At 54.3% G+C, this 19,633-nt stretch overlaps 2 protein-coding genes across 5 annotated transcripts in view; one reads left to right on the top strand and one right to left on the bottom strand.

The window, feature by feature from the left end:
- Window positions 1-3,868: 3,868 nt before the first annotated feature.
- On the bottom strand, window positions 3,869-8,643 carry DOK2 (docking protein 2). 3 transcript variants are annotated; one of them, XM_081092817.1, is made up of 5 exons: window positions 8,100-8,643; window positions 6,721-7,002; window positions 6,426-6,513; window positions 5,424-5,608; window positions 3,869-4,934 (listed from the first exon to the last, which is right to left on the bottom strand). In XM_081092817.1, exons 1-5 carry the CDS (start codon window positions 8,160-8,162, stop codon window positions 4,275-4,277), a joined length of 1,278 nt encoding a protein of 425 aa, XP_080948943.1. In that variant the 5' UTR covers window positions 8,163-8,643; the 3' UTR covers window positions 3,869-4,274. The 3 variants fall into 3 exon arrangements, with proteins under 3 accessions (XP_080948943.1, XP_080948944.1, XP_080948945.1); XM_081092818.1 differs by having other exon boundaries at window positions 3,869-4,862; window positions 8,100-8,248; XM_081092819.1 differs by lacking the exon at window positions 6,426-6,513 and having other exon boundaries at window positions 3,875-4,934; window positions 8,100-8,239.
- A 5,579-nt stretch (window positions 8,644-14,222) lies between these two features.
- The window catches only part of XPO7 (exportin 7), a 96,039-nt gene continuing 90,628 nt past the window's right edge, over window positions 14,223-19,633 (top strand). For both annotated transcript variants that reach the window (XM_081091797.1, XM_081091796.1), the window contains exon 1: window positions 14,223-14,293. In XM_081091797.1, coding sequence (XP_080947923.1) covers window positions 14,276-14,293 — 18 coding nt within the window. In that variant the 5' untranslated portion in view covers window positions 14,223-14,275. The remainder of the gene's footprint in view (window positions 14,294-19,633) is intronic.

The following is a 19,633-nucleotide window of genomic DNA, read 5'->3' as shown; positions in this document are numbered from 1 at the left end:
TTTTCTTCCTTCCTATCAAAATCCTACTTCTCCTTCCCAAGTCCTCCCACTTCCACAAACCCTAAGTCCCCCCTCCACCTCCTGCACCCCACAAGTTCACTCTGCTTGTCCACATCTCCGTTTCTTGCTTGCGAAACAGGGACACCTTGCCCTGCTGGCCTTGTGGAGCCACTGGGAGGGGAGGGGAGGGGAGACGATGGGCAACGCTGCAGCTCTCTGTGCCAGGCACCGCTCTAGGTGATACGCTTGTATTCACTCACTGTCTTCACAGCAAGCCTCTAAAAACATATCATTATCTCCGCCTTACAGATGTGGAAACAGATGCGCGGAGACACACAGCTAAGGAGCGGCAGGGCCAGAGCTTGGACACAGGTAGTCAGGCCCTGAGCAGTCGGTACTGGAAAAAAATGCTGTACGAACTCAAGAACAATCTTTTCCCAAACGCTTTTGCCCCAGGCCTTCCTTCAGTCCACCCCCCAGTCAGCCCTCGCTGATCAGACTCCTGAAAGCACAAGGCTGACCCTGCCCTGGGGTGCAGGTCCCAGAATTACTCAGCGCAGCCCTGGGACTCCAGCTTCCCCACAAATCCCTCAGACCCCCTGCTTTCCTCTCCACTCCTTCTCCCAAACCCGCCCGCCACCTCCGGCCCAGGAACCCAGGGCTGCAGAGTGGGAGGGAAGCAAGAAGGAGCCTGGAGACGGATGGACCCGGCTCTGTGCTGGCCGGCATCTGGCCTAGGAGCTGAGGGTTGGAGCCGGGCAGTGATGTACAGCCACCTGCTCAGGGAAGCCAGCCTGATAGCTAATCAAATCAGGTTCCCCGACCAGGCCCCCGTTCTTCCACCTCCCCTACCCAGCTCACCGCCCTCCCACTGCTTCCCAGCCCGGCCCTCCCTGCGTTCCCCAGCTGCCCCAGTTGATTTTATAAATGGCCCTGGCAGGAGGTGGGCACCTTGGCTAATTGAGTCAGCGCCCACGAGGCAGGAGGCAGGCGGCTGGTTAGCATCACAGCTGAAAGGTGGTGGCAGCAACAGCTTGAGTGCAGCCATCAGGGAGGAGTCTGAGAGAGCAGAGAGGCCCAGGCAATCTGGGCCTGGGTCTATCCCGAAGCTCCAAGGTGGGACCCCGCCAGAGGGCCTGGCCTGGGAGCAGGCTCGGGGGGGACCACAGGCCAACACACACACACACACACACACACACACACACACACACACACACCATGCCCATGCTCTGGAAAAAGAAAATACAAGAGGAGGCAAAAGAGAGCGAAGGAAAGAAGCAGAAGCACGATAAGGTATGCTCACATGTGCACGGCCGCAGTTATGTGAATCTGGGTACATAGCTCTATCACGGGCGCAGTCACCCGGCAGGCCTTACCTGCCCTGACGCAACCTCTGCATAGTAATTAGCAAATGAAAACAGTGTCCTGGCCACAGCAAGGCTGCTCCTGGTATCGACAGCAGCTGGGTAGCAGACAGATCCTGGAGCTGAGACCCTTTCTTCGTCCTTGGTCTTACTTTGCCCCATGGCTTTTGAAACCAGTCTGTCTCCTTACTTATGAATTTGCCCCTCGACAGCCAAGGAGGGCTTTTCCTCTGTGCTTGTTGGAGGAGATGGATCCCTAAGGCTCACGCCTTTAAGAATCCACCCAGCAACCATCTCTGCAGACGAGCTTTGCATGTGGGCTCCACAGGGTAACGATGGGTCTTCCCCACCTCCACCCTACCCCCTCACCTCTCCCCTTCCCACCCCACTTCCCACCCCCAGGGTCCTCAGCTCTGGGCGGGGCTCCTAGGAGGAATGAACAAGAAGTGATGTGGGTGTCACAGCGATGGTGCGGTTAAGGGTGACTGCGCTGGTGCTGACACAGAGGTCTGCAGGATGACCCACCCACCCGGTCATGTCTTCTGAGAGGGCCCCTGCAGTGTGGTCAGCGTCCTCGACAACTGTCTCAAGGCTTTCATCACCCTTCCCAAGTTCCCCAAATGCTCCACTTCCCCGAACCAGCCGCCCTCGCCCACCTTTCCCTGCAGCGCCAATCTCCCACTTCCCCTTCCCAGCAAAGCCAGCATCAGAACAAAGCATTCAGAAAGTCCCGGGGTCTTGAGGTGGAGGAGGGGGGAGAAGGGCAAGTTTCAGCTCAGGGTCTCACACTCCCGGGAGGCAGGGTCCACACGTAGGGTGCTGAGGATCTGAAGGAGAAGCTCTGAAATGCAGATTCCTCAAGTCCTCCTCCATTAGGGTCATAAAAAAAACATTGACGTTCCCTCCTTCAGGGTCCAGCCAGAAGGCGTGACAGCAGATAGGACCCCAGCAGCCTTTTCCACAGGCTAACACTGCCCCCTGCTGGGCTGAGCTGGAACGTCCACCTCAGGTGCTACTGACAAACGAGAAACGAAGCATCTTTGCCTCACAGCCCCGCCAAGCACCACCCCTGGCCTGGGCCGGGGGAGGACTGAAAGCCCTAGGGCCAGTGTATTCTGGGGGTAGCCCAGGTGGTGGCAGCAGGGACGGCCCTTTGGCACAGACAAAAGAGCCGGGCCTTCCCGTCTCCAGCCTGCTCTCCTGCGAGCAAAGGCACTGAGAGACACAGCTTCCATCACAGCGCCCCTGGGAGGCTGCGGCCATGCTTAGGTTTCCAGCTCATCCCCCTCCCACCCGAGAGCCCCTTTCCACCTGCTTCGAGCGCTCCTCTGGCTGGAGAGAGTGAAGCCAGCTTACCCTAAACACATCAGAAACCACGCTCTCCTTCTTTCCAAAACCTGGATCTCTCTAGAAAACCAATTTCTCTGCGTTCAACATCCAACATACTCAGATCCGCAGGCCCTGTCTCTACAGCGTCTTTTGAATCCACGGTCTTTTCTGAGTTCCTCTTACAGTTCGGCCCCGGCCCACGCTGTGCCCGGCCCATTTCCACGGGGTTTTTGCCCCCATGTGCAGCTCTTATGGGACTCTACTGAGAAGCCCTGTCACTCCCCCTCCCTCTAATCACCTACAGATTCCTCCACCCCGAGGCTGGAGCCCCTTCCCAACCAGAGGGCCGCCTGCTCCCTCCACATGAATGGCGAGCTCTTTGCTGAGTCCGTCTGCACCTTCCCTGACCTCCACTCGTGCTGGCTTTTCTACCCAGGATGCTCTCTTCACGTCCTTCATCTTCACCCAGTCCCTCCCTCATGAAGGTCCACCTCAAATGCCACCTTCCATAGGAAGCCTTTCTGGGTCCCCCAGTGAACCCAGAGGTATCTCCTCTGACCCCACGGCCCTGAGCCACCCTAGGGTACATAAGTCCTCCTCTCATGACAGACGTCCATGTCCTTTGTCGCCACCCCCCCTGGCCTGTAAGCCTCTCAGGACCAGGGCAGTCCGGAGCCTACGAACAGTGCTCTGTGATGCTGGCTGGTTGGCTGGTTTTGATTAAGAGAGTGCACACCCCGACCTGCGGGCGAGTGGGACCCAGGCCTGTGGAGAATGACAGGGCAGGATGGGTGCTCAAGCCCATGTGGCGGGACCCCCTCCTGCTACAAAGAGAGCAGGTGTCCATGAGGGCGGGCGAGGGGTGGAGTGGGATCCCCCCCTTTCTCATGCAGGAGGGGCTCAAAACTGCCAACTGGCTCCTGTCCTCCAGTCTAGCTCTTCGCACAGACACCCACTCCCCAGCATTTTTGGGTGTTGACCCTACACCCGGCAAAGGGTTAGAGATGCCTGAACATCTCTCCCGGGGTGGCCTGGCTTCTGCAGATGCGGACTCGGAGGCTTGGGACCGGAGGGGACACTGCCGCTGGGAGAGGGGTCTGGGTCGCCAATAGAAGTGCTCCTTCCCCACGAGGCTGCGGCCGTCCCATCCCCGCCCACAGCACTCGCCACACAAAAACACTTCAGGAAGGTTTAATGCCACAGAGAAGTCCGACACCCACGAGCCTGGAGGCCTGCGCAAGCCGGGACACCCTTCTCTCTGCTGTCCTGAATGCCTGAGATTCCCTTAGGCTCCGGAAAGGACAAGAGGAAGTGGGAAAGGGTGGGAGGAGGGTGGGTCTCTCCAGGGCATTCTTCCTGCTTCGGGATCGTGACTCACGCAGCAGACCCAGCAGGCCCCGGTCCTCGGGTTGTGCAAGGAGCGGAGGGAGGCTCCTGGGACGAGGTGGAGGAAGTCATGGGCAGCAGCTAGAAGGGAGGCCTGCCTTCCCCCTCCCACTCCTTCTCACCAGCCTCCAGCCCCTGCCTGGTACACCCGCCTCAGTGCTGGCATTCAATGGGGTCCAGACGCCCTGCCCACCATCACTTCGGGCCTTTCTTAAGTATGACGTTGTCATACTCGGTTTCCCGGGGCAGGCCGGAGGCAGCGAAGACCTGCCCCACTGGGTAGCTGTGCTGGGGGTCGCTGGGGTCTCCGTCGGCTGTGGCCTGCCTCCTCCAGGCCTCGCCCCGGGGTTCCTGTGGGCTGTCGTACAGGGACAGGACCGCCACGCCTTCGGGCTCATCATATATGTGGTCGGATCGTGAAGGCGGGTGCTCCTCAATGCTGTCATACAGAGGGTCAGCCCGGGGCTGGGGAGGGACCACCAGGATGCCCCTCAAGCTCTTCCCCAGGTTTCGGGCCACAGCATCGAAGGGCACTGCGTATTCCCCCTCCGGGCGCGGCCGGGAGGTGGGTGCAGGGGCGCCGGGTGACGGTGGTGGCAGTGAGTCGTGGGGCCGGGCGTACGGGCTCTCAGGCCGGGGCAGCACTGCTGGAGCTGTGGCTGTGGCTGTGGCTGTGGCTGGGGCTGGGGCTGGGGCTGGGGCTGGCTGGGTTTGCGGCCCAGGCGGGGGCACACTCTTCTGGGCGGAGATGGCCTCTTCCAGGGCCAAAAAGATCTCATTGCCCTGCCGGGTTTCGAACTCAAAGTTACCCTCTCCAGAGACGCACCGCCGCCCTGCCTCGAAGGAAAAGGTTACCTGGGTGGCGGGGGGAGGGGAGACGATTGGCTAGGTCAGGGCTGCTTCCCCTGGTCCGAGCTCCGAGACTCCAACCCATCACGTCCAGCCGACCCAGCTGTTTCTGCTCCCTTCCTCCGTGTTTCTCCTTCAGACAAAGCCCTCTCTCTCCTCTCCCTTCATCCTCCCTCCTCCATCCACGTATGGAGCTGGGCACATGCTTCACCTCAGTAACGCCTGCCCCTCGGACTGCTCCCTCTCCCGGCCTCCTTTCCTGCTCCGCCACCCTCCACCTGCGCTCTCCCCTTCTCACATCTGTGCCTCTTCTTCGCTTTCACTCCGCCTCCTCTGGTTCCCTTCGTCTCCTCCTTCGGGCCTTTCTCCCCTTTCCCTCCTCCTCCCATGCGTCCTCACAGGGCCCCTGGCGTCTCCCTGACCATCTCCCCCACCCTCACCCTTCCCCTCCACACCTGCTGCAGCCCCCCCACGCCCCCCACCCCCACTGCTCACCTTGTCGCGCCCAAAGCGCCGCAGGAACCTGTAGGGCCAGTCGTACAAAAGGGCCCGCGGCTCAGGGCCCCCCCACAGCTCCAGGGCACCCTTTCCAATCCGGAGGGTGTAGGTCCCCCGGAGCCGGCACCTCTCACTGGCCTCCGTGGGTCTCATGATCACAGCAAACTCCTTGCAGGAGGCCCCTGGGGAGGAGGGGAGAGAAGTGTTAAAGGGGGGCACTGCCGGCCTCAGCCTGCCCGGCTCTCAGGGAGCAGCCAGCGGTCATAGAAGAGTGGCATTCCCTCCCCATGACCTGCTCTGTGCCAGGTCACACTCCCCCAAATGCCAGGTACCGCCCCCGACCCCAGCAGGCACCCTGCCCCAGCCACATGCACCCCAACCTCGCGCCCACATCCTTCCGACCTGTTGCCAGAGCCACAGCCTTGTCTTTTCTGTCTCATCTCTCTCCCCCCGACCCAGCCACCCCCATCCCTACTGTCTCAGCGGCAGGTGCACCTGGCCCTGCCCTCCCCGCTCTCAGCCTCCTCACCCACTGCCCATGCCACCGTGCCCTCTGCGGGGTGGAGACGGGATGCCCTGTATCCTGCTCCTCCCGCCCACACCCCCCACCCAGAGGACCCGACAGATTGCAAGAGGGGGAGGGGTGCCTTGTCAGCAGAAGCCTCCCACAGGACACCTTCAAGCCACAGAAAGAAAGCCTTTCTTGTTTTCCAGAACTTGCTCAGGTCCTAACGACAGAGGGTTCTAGAGCAGCACCTTCTGTGGACACCTCAGCCCTGCCCTCTCCCACCAGCAGGGCCTGGGCAAGCGGGAGGGAACCCGCGGGGAAGGGCTGGCAGTCTAGGCAGCCAGGCTCCTCCACCTTGGCCAGGCCCGGAAGCGATGCGGAGAGGCCGATAAGGGGGCTGGCCGGGCTGGGGACAACCACAAGCAGGAAGACGCGCCTGCTGGCCCACACCTCCTCCCACCACGCCCTGGGAGGGCGGGCAGCCCCCTCACCTGTGGTCGTGCTGCTGTACAGCTCATTCTCCTCCATGCAGGGCCCGCTGCCCTTCCCCTCCGGCCCCGGCAGCTCCTTCCGCTGGCCCTGGGGAACAGGCGGGTCTCACCATGTCACCAAGCCCAAGCCCCACCTCTGGCCCAGGGTTTCTTTCAGGACACGCTCAGCCTGCTGCCCCGTCTGCATTCTGGATTGGGGTCACCCCACCAAGGCCCTGCCCCCAACATCCTGGCCTTGGCTCTTACACCTCCTGCCCCCCCCCCCCCGCACCTTCTGCACCCCTGGACAGCTCACCGGGAAGGCTAGGAGGCAGATGGCCTGCATCCAGTTGCTACGCTCGGCAGTGGGTGCCGCCAGCAGGTACAGGCGCTCCTTGGTCTCCAGGAAGAAGGTGCTGGTGTCCCTGGGGCCGCTGGCCTCCCCGCTGGCCTCCGCCACCCGCAGACAGTCACTGAGGCGGATCACCCTCCGGGCAGCCTCTCCCCGGCGCGGCTTCTCCGGGCCCTCCTGGAGCTCCAGCCGGGCCAGGGCGCAGCCCGACTGTCCGTACAGCACAGCCCCGAACCGGCGCCATTTCTGAGCCCAGATGCATGGCAGGGAGGTGCCGAGATGGAGCCAACCAGAGATGGAGAGATGGTGACCAAAGGGGAGTGGAGGATCTATGGGAAGGGGTTGGGGCAGCAACTTGGGGCCCAGGAGACCCCAGGAAGCAAGCCGGGGCCTGAGGAATTAGAAAGCATTGGAGCTGGAGATCCACACAAGCCGCCAGGAAGACGCCGGAGATGACAGCAGAGAGAGAGCCGGAGGCAGGAAAAGCACAGTGAAGGTGGACTTCGAGGCAGCCAGGCGGGCCGACCCAGGAGATCCACATGGGAGAGGGGAAAGCTGGTGAGTCGCCGGTGCCCAGGAGGGAGGAGGACAGCGCCAGGGCCCAGACTGCAGACCAGCATCTCGCTCTGTAGAAGGCCTTCGCTCCAGGAACGTCAGGCGGCCCTCCGAATCTTCCCACCTCATCTCTTGCCAGGATGGACAGAAAGGGAGGGCAGGAGAGAGAGAGAAGGGGAAGGAGGGAACAGGAGAGGAGAGGAGAGGAGAGGAGAGGAGAGGAGAGGAGAGGAGAGGAGAGGAGAGGAGAGGAGAGGAGAGGAGAAGAGGGGAGAGGAGAGCCCTGTGTGGATCAGCTGAGGGAAGGGGACTTCCTCATTTAAGGAGGCCAAAGAAGAAGAAGGAGGTTGCACACACTGGGGCTCCGCTCAAGCTTAGCACCAGCCAAACCTACCCCAGTGGGGCAGAGAAGAAGGAACCCCCACTGCAATCCTGCCTTATCCTCTCTGCTGTTTCTTCCATTGCCTTCCAAGGTGTCCCCGTGAGAAGCCACCACAGAGCAAGAGAGGCAAGAGAGGGAGCTAGAGCCTTCCTTTACCCGCCACCCCACCCCCCCTCCACCACCCCGCCCAGGGAGCAGCATCAGCAAAGAGCACAGTTTGGGGCCTGCCTGGGGAGGCCAGGCGAGCAGCTGCTAAGGAAGGAGCCCTCCCAAGCCAAGCTCTGGGTCTAATGTGGTGGATGGTACAGTCCCCCCGCCCCTGAAAGGGTTTGGGGACACTGGGCGCACCCCTCTCCTCCCCAGGAAGTTCTGGCAGCCCCCAGCCCAGCCCACCTCCTCCTCCTACCTTTCCAAACGTCTGCTGCTGCTGAAGGTACAGGAAGCCCTGCTTCACCGCCACGTCTTCCATCCTCCCACCATGGCGGGCCCTGCCCTGCAGCTCGCTCCTTCCACTCCCGCCCTCTTTCTCTCCTCTCTGCCCTGTGTGTTCCCCCTTCTCTCAAGTTCATTTCCTCTCTGCCTAGAGTTCTCTGCACTATTCTAGTCTGCTTGATGACGACAGGCTGATAAGCCCTGTGGTTTCTTGCTCTGTGTGTGTGTGTGTGTTTTCTTTTTGATGAGTGAGTTTCACACTCAAGCTTCCTGCATTTTCAGTCAGTGAGAGATAATTTCCACACAGCCCAATTCCAGCTCTCTGGGGAGCAACCACTCGGGTCCAAAAGCTGGCGTGGAAAAGTCACCACTGGAGAGTGGCTGACCCCCGGGGAACAAAGAGACCCAGAAACCAACTCTGGCAGTAAAGCCAATAGCAAAGGCCCCACACTCAAACTGGTGTTCCACATGGCAGGCTGGAAGAGAACCTAGAAATCAACCAGCCCAACCCCTAGTTTAAAAATGAGAGCCCTGCCCGGGTTGGCTCAATGGATAGAATCATCCGCCCTACCGACTAAAGGGTCCCGGGTTCAATTCTAGTCAAGGGCAGGTGCCAGGGTTGCAGGCTCGATCTCCAGTAGGGGGTGTGCAGGAGGCAGCCAATCAATGATTCTCTCTCATCATTGATATTCTCTCTCTCTCTCTCTCTCTCTCTCTCTCTCTCTCTCTCTCTCTCTCCCTCTCCTTCTTCTCTGAAATCAATAAAAATATTTTTAAATAAATAAATAAAAATGAGGAGACAGGTTCAGGAAGGTCGGGGGGGACATGTTCAAGGCCACCAAACCAGAACCCAAGCCTCTCGACTCCGTGAGAGCTGAGTCACACACACCACCAGCCCACCAGGCACTTGACAGCTCATCACTTTCACACACACTCTTCCTCTCCACAGGAGCACTCCCTGCCCCCGACGACAACACACCCTTACATCGCCTCCTTGGGGTTCCAGACATATGCACATCCCCAAGCACAATGCGCTCCCAGGGCACATCTAAACTGGTGGCCTTACCATCTCTCCCGACTTTGTGAGCATTATAAAGACACCGAGTTTCATCTAGAGATTATCTTTTGAAGTTACAATAGCAATCTCTTATATTTAAAAAAAAAAAAAATACTTCACAGTTGCCAAAATTCCCAGACACACACTGTTACCTGCCACACTGCCTAGCTCTGGAGGAAGGAAGGGCCAGTATGAACACACCCGCTTGCAACTCTGCTCCTGAGGTCACGGGGCTGATGGGGGCAGAGGAGGAAGTTCTGGGGCTTCTGATCTTTAATTCAACAGTCCCTTTCCTGCTGTCCCCTACGTGGCATCGACTCCATGCAAGAAGGTAGGTACATTTTTTAGGGAAATCTAAGGTTCCCAGAGTATTTTTAACTCAGAGCCAGAAGGTTTTAAGAAGCAATCGGATGGAGGCATGATGCAGAAATGTTGGGGGAATGGGAGAATTAGACCAGCATTCTTGGGGTAACCCCATAATGGGGGCTCTGTAACTGGGCCATTTCCTCTACCACCTGCGGTTCAATTGCCTTGGGAAGGAGAGCAGAGCAGTGCACACCCCAGGCCTTCTGCCTACACGCAGTGTGCTTTATCAAAACAGTGTTAGCCCTGGCCGGTGGATACAGTGTCAGTGGACAGAGCATCAGCCCATGGACTAAAGGGTCCCGGGTTCGATTTCCATCAAGGGCACATACCTTGGTTGCAGGCTCGATCCCCAGCCCCAGCTCAGGGCTCATGCAGGAAGCAACCAATCGATGTGTCTCTCTCACATCCATATTTCTCTCTCTGTCTCTCCCCGTCCTCTCCATTCTTTCTAAAAGTCAATGGAAAAATATCCTCAGGTAAGGATTAAAAATAAATAAATAAAACAGCTTTAAAAGTTGGCTGTTATGAGCTCTTGGAGGAGAGGTATGAGTCACATAAAGCTCATATGGCACTCAGGCCTGCTGCCTGGGTTCCAACAGGTTGACCCAGAGACCTTGGTCAGAGGAGAACCAAGGATGCTGGTGTGGGGAAAGGTCCTGGGGACGTCTCTCCAGTCCCTAAGGAGAGACATTACCTGAGAGGTGTGTGGTCATTGGCCGACATCAGCATCTCCTATAGAGAGAGGAGGGCTTTTAGGGCCATCCCAGGGGCCGACAGAGCAGTGCCTTTCAAACTCATGTGCAGATCTTGTTAAAAGTACATATTCTGATACAGGTTTGGAGTGAGACCTGAGATGCTGATGCTGCTGGCGAGTGGACCAGACCTCACTTGGAGTAGCAAGACAATAGATGTTCCCCCCACCCCGCTGATGCCTTCCCCTAAGGTAAACGGGCACTTTCCACTTGGAACCACAGGGGGGCACCCGAGCTCACCGGACGACTGGAAAGCTATTTAAGCCAGGAGCCCTAGGTATTCCAGACACCCCCATGCCCTTCCTTGCCCGCGGCAGCTGGAGAAATTCGCTTCCTGTGGCTGTTGTCTGCAGAAGATAGGGCAGCAGGAGTGTCCTAAGAGCAACACTCCTCCGGGCACTTCCCAGTGCCTTGCAGTAGAAGTACTAACCCCAATACCTTCTGCCCCAGCCATAGGTGAACCCAGGTACCAGTGACGAAAAGAGAAACCATTGTACAGGAAAGGGCCCGGTGTTTATCCAGAGGCACGGGTGCGGTGCGGGGTGCCCCTGGCTTCTCTTTTTGCTTTGTAGTCTAGGATGGGACACCCCTCACCTCCTCACCCTATTGGTTCCTGACGGTGGGGGAGGGAAGACAATACCAGTCTTGAGTTTCATGGTTATAACCCTCGCTCTTTCTCCATTAAATATATCATGTGGTATGCTTTATCAAAATAGCCTTTAAAGATGGTTTGGAAGTGGCTCTCACTACTAAGTAAAAAGAGAACCCAGTTGAGAGTGAGAGGAGGAAGAGGAGAGAGAGGAGAGAGAGGGAGAACAGTGCTAGAAACTCTGAGAGGAAGGGCTTATAACATAATAATTATGCTACTTAATATTGACATAACACTTCAAATTCTTTATGTTCTCCTATGAGCTCCAAACTCCCCTAGAATAAGACTGAGCTACAAAGAAGTTAATTAACTGAAAATGTACTTATTAAGCATCTACTCTGTACAGAGGTACTAGGGACACAACATAAACAGGACAGATAGAATCTTTGTTTTTACTGTGGTTACTTTTTAAAATATATTTTATTGATTTTTTTTTTACAGAGAAGAAAGGAGAGGGATAGAGAGTTAGAAACATCGATCAGCTGCCTCCTGCATACTCCTTACTGGGTATGTGCCTGCAACCAAGGTACATGCCCTTGACCAGAATCGAACCTGGGACACTTGAGTCCGCAGGCCTGCGCTCTATCCATTGAGCCAAACCGGTTAGGGCTATTGTGGTTACCTTTTCATTGAGACCCTGACAATGAAGTGTAAATATGTAAGCAAATAGTCTTGGACAGACAGTGACAATGTTATAAGTATGATAGTGATGGGGTCTGAGGACAACTTTCAATAGAGTGATGAGAAAAGCCTGTCTGAGCATATTTTTTCCCCCACTGATTTTTAGAGAGAGTGGATGGGAGGGAAGGGGAGAGGGAGAGAGATCGAGGGAGAGAGGAAGAGAAATATCAATGTGAGAGATATATTTCTGGCCCACAGGAAGCTATTACTTCTACCCCAGGATTGGTCGCCTCCCCCATGTGCCCTGGCTGCACCCTGACTGGGGATTGAATCCGCAACCCAGGTATGTGCCCTTGACAGGGAACCTGCGACCTTTGGGTGCATGGGTTGATGATCTAACCACTGAGCACACTGGCCAGGGCCCCATGTTCCCTTTCTATCTCTGAAACTCTCCTGCATGTGGGATCTCTGACTCTCTCATGTATGTGGGGTTCGAATACATATGTACGTATTAAATATTTTCTCTTGCAAAAAAAGTCAATGGCATAAGGGAAGCAGCCACTTAAAGATCTGAGAAAAAAATATTTCAGGCAGCAGAAGTTATTTCAAGTGCAAAGGCCCTGACGCAGGAACACCTAGATGTGAGGATCTTAAGAAGGCCTGAATGACCAGAGCATTGCAAACAAGAGGTGGCAAGGTAGAGATGAGGTTAGATCACATGGCATCTTGGCCTACAGCCAAGATTTGGAATGTATTCTAAATGCACTGGGAGGCCACTTAAGGATTTTTAAGCAGGAGAGTAAATGGTCTGATGTATGATTTTAAACGAATGTTCTGCAGCTACATGGAAAGTGGCTTATTCGGAGGTCAGATAGGAGGCAGAAAAACTAGTTTGGAATCTATTCCCAGAGCCCAGGAGAAATGTGATGGTGGCCTAGACAAGGTGTTAGCGGTGGAGGTGAGAGAAGTAGCCAGATTGGAGTACATACTAGATAAAGATTCAACAGGACTGCTGAGACACTAGCAATCAAGATGACTCCTGGGTTTTTAGTTTGAGCAGCTGGGTGGATGTTGGTTCCAGTTACTGAGATGGGGAAGTTAAGGGAAACAACTGTGCGGGAAGGGTGTGGTGGGAGATGGATTTGGGCCTGGCCCACGGGGAGCTGTGACTTCTACCCAGTCAGGCAGGTAGAGTATTGCAAGATTCCTATTGAAACTGTGACTCCAAGAACATATCACGATAGCTGTGAAGCCAAGGTCAGGAAGCATCTGTCCCACCACCCCTGCTCTCTACACTCAGGGAGCTCCCAACACTGTAAAGTCGCTGGAAAACGAACAAACTACATCTCAGGGGCAACAGTAAAAAAGCTCTGCGGGCATAACCTTATCTGAGTGAATCTAATTGGCAGAGCCTATCTTGCATACAGAACCACAGCGGCAAGGAAGTCTGGGTAATGTAGTTTTTAGCCCCACCGCTCAGCCCCACCCCCGGCAAACCAGGAAGACACACGAGGAGGACGAAGATTGGAATGAACGCTTAGCACCAACCAGTCCACTCTACCCAAACAGAAAGTGATATTCACTACCATCATCGTCTCCATCGCACGTGGCAGCCCCCAGGCAGTACGAACTCTCCAACCAGGCGACACTCTCAGAATGCAGCTAAAATCTAATCTGGGGCCCTTGATTGGAAGCCAGAGTGGCATCCAATGGGAAACAGGAGCCGGCATTACCTAACATTATCTAACCGGATAATTCCTAGTGGGAAAGACTGGAATTGGCCTCAGCCGGCAGAGACTGACCTGATTTGACCCAGCGGGATGGCTTCCCCACTCAGGCTGAGCCCGGAGGTCCCAAAAACCTCTTCATCTCCCTCCAACCCCACTTCCCAGCATCTGACCCCTCTCGGGAGGCAGCCTAGGGTATTGATTAAGATAACAATCGACTTGGGAAGATTGGAACCGTGCCTGCTGCATGTTTCTATCATCGCCACTATTTGGCGGCTATTTCCATGGATGTTTATGGAGAGAACAGGACAGAAATGAAAACAAGATCACTATTTGGGTTGTCGGTAAAACCCAGGATCAGAGAGCAACGGAAGACGCAACCATAAACTCGGCCGCGGGCTTGGGAAGTCAGGGAGAACGCCGGCAGCCTACGTGGGGTCATGCGCGGTGGGCGCGGATGCCGACCCCCCGGGGATGCAGGGTCACAGGCGGGGCCGGGAGCGTCCAGGGGCAAGACCAGAGGAGGACGCTCTGGACGAGAGGAGTCCGCCAGGTGCGGGGTCGGGGCGGGGACAGGTCCCTGCCGCTCCGAGGGCTCCCGCCGAGCTCAGGCAGCGCCAGCTCCCGCTCCGGTGCCCGCCGACCCGAGCGCGCGGCCCCTTTAAACCCATGTAAACAAAGCTTTGTTCCCGGCCCCCTCCCTCCGCGCGCCCCGGCCCGCAACGCCCCCCCAGCCCCCGCCCCCGCCGGCTCGGGCCGCTGACGTTGCCCCCGCCTTTACGGCGTCCCAGCGGCGCTGCGCATTCTCCAACCGCCGGCCGGCCGCCGGGGCCTGCGCAGCCCGGCCGCACTACGCCGCCAGCGTAGCGACGGGCCCCAGCGCGCAGGCGCAGCGGCGACGGCGGCGGCAGCGGCGGCGGCCCGGCCGAGGTGCGCGCTGAGGGGGAGGGGGCCGGAGAGGAGCATGAATGGAGCAAAATGGCGGATCATGTGCAGGTGAGAGGAGCGGCGGGGGAGGGGGCGGCCGCGCAGCGTGGGGAGAGGGCGCACGCGGCCCCCGCGGCTCGCCTGGCTGGGGGCTCCCTGGGCCCGCGCCGTCGCCGTCCGGCCCTGAGCCGCCGCCCGGCCGGGCCCCGGGCCTTTCCCGCCTCCGGGCCGGGGGGCCTCCTCCATCCCCTCCCACCCGGTCCCACGCCTTGGGCTCGGGGCCGGGGGGTGCGGGAACCGGCGCCCCGGCGTGCACCGCCGATCGCGCTCCGCCGCCACGGTCTTCCCGCCGAGGGAGGCCTCCCGCGAGTCCTCGGCGCCCCCAGGACGCGGGACGGAGGGAGACCCCCTGCCGCCTCTGCCCTGCGGGGACTTCCCCGTCGCACCCGCCGGCCCGAAGCGAATTCACAAAAAGAGACCCTCGCTCTCCCCCGTCTTCCCGCCGCCCTCCTCCTCTGGCCCCCGAATACACGAGACCCCCTTCCGGCCTCCCTCCCACGGATGCGCCCTGCACTCCCACACGCCTAACCGCACAGCTACCAGGCCGAGCGCCCCGGTCCTCCAAAATGGGTGCTCCGGGCAGGCCCGCGCGCCCTCCGGCGCCCCTGTGCACAGCGAGGGAGCCGAGTGCCCACACCTCCTGTGAAACGCGGGGTGGAGGGGGTGTGTCAGCCTGGAGAGGTGCTGTGCTGGGTGCCGAGGTTGCTGTGGAGGGTCCGGGTCCGGTTCGGGAGCTGCCAGGGGCATCGCCTTGGGCCCAGGCCACTCTGCACAGACAGGGCACAGGCCCTAGGGAAGGACAGCCCGGGCCAGACCCGCAGGGGTTCGGGGTTATTGCTTGCAAACTCCGCAAAGTTTTTCCAATCTGTGCCTTAGGTCTGGTATTTTTAGGGCAGCGATTGACACCAACCTATTATCAGAAACCCTCAGAGATTTCCTAGGTAACCAACCACACGGGTTTGTGTGTTGCGAAGCGGAGAGCATCAGCAGCGCAGAGTTACTGTGCATTTTATGGAGAGGATTCCTCAAGTGGAAGGACCAGTCTTCCTCTGGTGCCGTGTCTCTAGGAAGCTGGAGCGGCGTGGCGTACACCAGTGTCTTTGGTTGGGAGAGAGGGACTGAATCCAGTGATCGCTAGAGCAGATCTTCGGGGTGCGAGGGACCAGTGTTTAGGACAGAAGTACATCAAAAATTGTGCAGATGGGAGACCACGAGGTTTGTGTTTGAAAGCCAGTCCTCATTAAGAAGCAGCAGTAAGACGATACAAAGTGATGCTAATCATGTGTAGAACCTTGGGTTCTATAGCAGCCGTTTCTGAGAAGCGTGAGAGATTTTAGGTGGTTTTTTAAAGATCCTGCCGTCCTGAAAGAGGAGGTAAGCTCGAATTGCTTCTGTCGTTCTGGAGGAACAGGCCAAAGCGCGGAGCTGACAGGAGATTTCCTTAAGGGAAGGCGGAGGGCCCCAGAGGCCCCCGACTTTGGGGCTGGTGCCCTTATCTACAGGGGGTGGGCGGGTGGCGGGTGGGAATGGTGTCCTTGAGCTTTTCAGGACAGGCTTTGAATTAGGTAGCCTTTCGGGGTGAGACTGTCCAGAGGGGAACTCAGGAAGTCCGTGCAGGTTTGTGAATATACACCTGTAAAGCAGTATCTTGAGGTGATCTCTCCCACGTTTTGAACCAAAAAGGTGGTCATTCCTCACCGGAGGAAAGTCAAGGTGCATCAAAGCAATCTTCCTGGTATTATTATTTTTTAACTGATATTTAGAGAGAGGAAGGGAGAGAGAAACATCCATCTGTTGCCTCCTACACCCATCCCCAGGGGACCAAGCCTGAAACCTGGGTTGGTGCCCCGACGGGGAATTGAACCCACCACCTTTAATTTTAAGGGATGGTTGGCGCTCTAAACAACTGAGCCACAGCGGCTAGGGCCCAGTTTTCCTAGCTTTTTTGCCTCAAAGGAGGATCTACCTTATTTTCAGTAATATGATGTTATTCTTCCACCCACCCCAAAATAAAAACCTACCAAAGTAAGAACTTACTTTCAAAAGAAAGAGGAGTGTGCCAGTCAGTGTTTTATTGTACTTTTGTTGTTGTTAATCCTCACCCGAGGTTTATTTTCTCCATTGATCTTTTTAAAGTGAGTGGAAAGGAGGGGGGAGGAAAAAAAGAAAGAAATCTCAATGGGAGAGAGAAAGGATTGGTTGCCTCCCACACACACCCAGACCAGGGTAGGGATTGAGCCTTGCAACCAGGTATGTGCCCTTGACCAGTGCCCTTGACCGAAATTGAACCCAAGACCCTTCAGTCCTCGGGTTGATGCTCTAACCACTGGCTAGGGCTTTATTTTACTTTTAAGAGCTGTAGTACGTTACTCCTTAAGTGAGTGATTCTTTATCAATAATATAAGTTCATGAGAGAATTTTTTTTCTTTTTAAAGAAAATGGGCATATTGCTTTTCTTTGTTAGATCACTAAACGTTAGTATTGGATACTCACAGACTTTAACATGGTACTTTAAGGCTGTAGCAGAAAACCTCAAGAAAAAGATAACACTTTCCCTGTATGGAATGAGTAAATACATGGAAGGACTAGAGACAAATAAGAAGTGCAGTGAGGGAAATACTTTTCTCAAAAAACACTGTTCAAACAGTAATAAAAGGGTGTCTGTTATAAATTCAAGACAGTGATTATTTGAAAGTTCAGTATATAGGACCAAGTGGTTGAGTCATTATTATCTACTACTTTTCTGAACCACCAGGGTGAGCAGTCTTTTGGTTTTGGGTTTTCGGGCTGAAGTCCTGAGCATCTCTTGGATATGTGTTTTATGGAAGATTTAAGTGTCCCAAAACGTTAATAATGAAAAAGTAATATTTGATTTGTCTTTAGTTTTGTCAGTGTCACAGTCAAACTTCTTTAGAGTGGCTGTAAGCAACTCCTTATTGTAATGGGTTTTTTGTGTATGTGTTTTTTATCTTTAAATTCTTTATTAGTTAAGGAATTACAAATGTGTCCTCATTCCCTCCCTGTAATGTTTTTTTTTTTTTAAATCCTTTTGTTTGTTTTTTGTTAATCCTCACCTGAGGATATTTTTCCATTGATTTTTAGAGAGAGTAGAAGGGTGGGGTGGGGTGGGGTGGGGTAGAGAAACATCAGTGTGAGAGAAACACACCTATTGGTTGCCTCCTGCACAGGGTTGTCGCTTGCACAAGCCTGACCTGGGCCAGGGATCAAACCTGCAACCCAAGTAGGTGCCCTTGACCGGGAATCAAGCCCAAGACCCTACGGTATGTAGGCCAGCACTCTAACCACTGAGCACACCAGCCAGGGCGCAGTGTTTTGGTTTTGTCTTTTTAATATATTTTTATTGATTTCAGAGGGGAAGGGAGGTGAGAGAGATAAAAACATCCAGGATGACAGAGAATCCTTGATCAGCTGCCTCTTGCATGCTCTCTATTGGGGATTGAGCCCACAACCCTGCATGTGACCTGACCGGGAATTGAACCGTGACCTGGTTCATATAGGTCGAGCTCAACCCCTGAGCCATGCCAGCTGGGCAGGGCACGGTTTTTTTATTCTTGGTCTTGGATTATATCTATCACCCACCAAGGAGACAGAAGTTACGGACCACTGACTGGAAAAACAACAGCAAACAAACCTCATTTGTATTTATCTTCATAAAACAAATGCCCCTCCTTCCTTTTTAAAAAAATTTATATCTAAAGGTAGATGAAGGTAATGAAGATTCGATGTCTTTGCTGGCTAGTTATTGCAAAAAGATGAAGATAACTCTCAGGATACAGTGGTAATGAAAAAGATTAAGAAAGATAAAAAAGCTTTAATAGTGCCAGCTGGTGATCAGGATCTTGAGGAAAAGGAAGAATGTGTGGCATTATCATTACTGTATGTCAAGTACATTATTTAATGTATATTAAATATATACTAATTGTAAAATAAATAATATAAATAGAGGATAATTCGGGGGTTTTGTTGGGTTTATTTTGTTGTTATTGCCAGGCCTTACACAGAATCTTAAAGTATTATTTACCAGGCTCTGCATTATGACTATGTAATAACAGAAAATACTATTTTCAAATAATCATACTTTGTTTTAAATTTAATGTGAAGTAATTAAACATTGACCACCAGTGTAATTCTAGAGAGCCACGAAGAATCGTTACAACTGGCAGGTTAAAATTTAACAGAGTCAAAAATTTAGCCTGATTGGAGCAAAATTGATAGTTGTTTTTTCAGCTTATAAAAATATGCAAGGAAATGATAGCAGCTGTGGTAGTCCATTTTGAGAAGGGGGTTCTGTACAACTTTTGAGAATCTTAAATTGAAAAAAACGGTAACTTTTGTGATTCCCCTCGCCCCCACCACCACCAATTAAACCAGTGGTTCTCAACCTTCCTAATGCCGCGACCCTTTAATACAGTTCTTCGTGTTATGGTGACCCCCAATTTGTTACAAATTGAACATAATTAAAGTGATTAATCACAAAAACAATATATAATTATATATGTGTTCTCCGATGGTCTTAGGCGACCCCTGTGAAAGGGTCGTTCGACCCCCAAAGGGCTGGCGACCCACAGGCTGAGAACTGCTGAGTTAAACTAATACCATGATGCTCTATGTGTCTACAAGGCCCTTTGCTGTGCTGGCCACTGCAGAGGACTCAGAACTGAGAAAAGGCACGAGCCAGACTGCTGAAGCGTCAGTTCTGTGCTGTGTTTGAGCAGGTTCAGAAGACAGACAGATAAAAGAACTAATACAGTGATTTCAAAACGTCCACATTTGTGTTGTATGATTTTGGAGTCGCTACATTCCCTCACTGAACCCGTTACCTCTTCTGTGGATTTATACAAATAATATGCTTACATTTACTTGATAACTCTGACTTTAGTATATTTCCTCTTGTGAGAAAAGACTTTGGAAAAGTTAAGGGATGTGTATTGCATATAGTAGTCAAACACTTACGCAGTAAAACACAAACCATTCTAACAGAATCTCTAATTTAGATGGAGGTAAGAGAAAGATGCATTGAGAAGCTCCCTGTTCTATATCTTATATAGAAATTAACTTCCATTTGATCCAGAAATTAATGTTCAGAATATCCAGCTGTATTTTCTTTTTTCTCTGTTGGGTTTTGAAAGCAGCAATGCACCACAGCCTTTCAAGAAGCGAAAGTTGCCAATTTAAACTAATAAGCTGCTGTCTTTGTAGGTACAACTAATAAGGCCGCTTCGATATATGTTAAAGAGGATAGTGTTTACATCTTTTTTATTTTTTTTAACACCAAGCATATGTTATCTCAGATATTCAGTCAGCAATCTGCGAGTGGCTTATCTTGAG

The sequence above is a fragment of the Myotis nattereri genome (assembly GCF_964212035.1).
Source record: "Myotis nattereri genome assembly, chromosome: 5".
NCBI lineage: Eukaryota > Metazoa > Chordata > Mammalia > Chiroptera > Vespertilionidae > Myotis > Myotis nattereri.
This window is presented reverse-complemented; position numbering and strand designations above follow the sequence as displayed.

What these genes read in the sequence shown, in the direction of transcription:
- DOK2 (XM_081092817.1), bottom strand. Translation starts at nt 8,162, where the DNA reads ATGGAAGACGTGGCGGTGAAGCAGGGCTTCCTGTACCTTCAGCAGCAG. An exon ending in GTACAGCAGCACGACCACAG is followed by an intron (nt 5,609 to 6,425) that starts GTGAGGGGGCTG and finishes CCTCCTCCCCAG; the next exon opens with GGGCCTCCTGCAAGGAGTTT. An exon ending in GGCGCTTTGGGCGCGACAAG is followed by an intron (nt 4,935 to 5,423) that starts GTGAGCAGTGGG and finishes CCCGCCACCCAG; the next exon opens with GTAACCTTTTCCTTCGAGGC.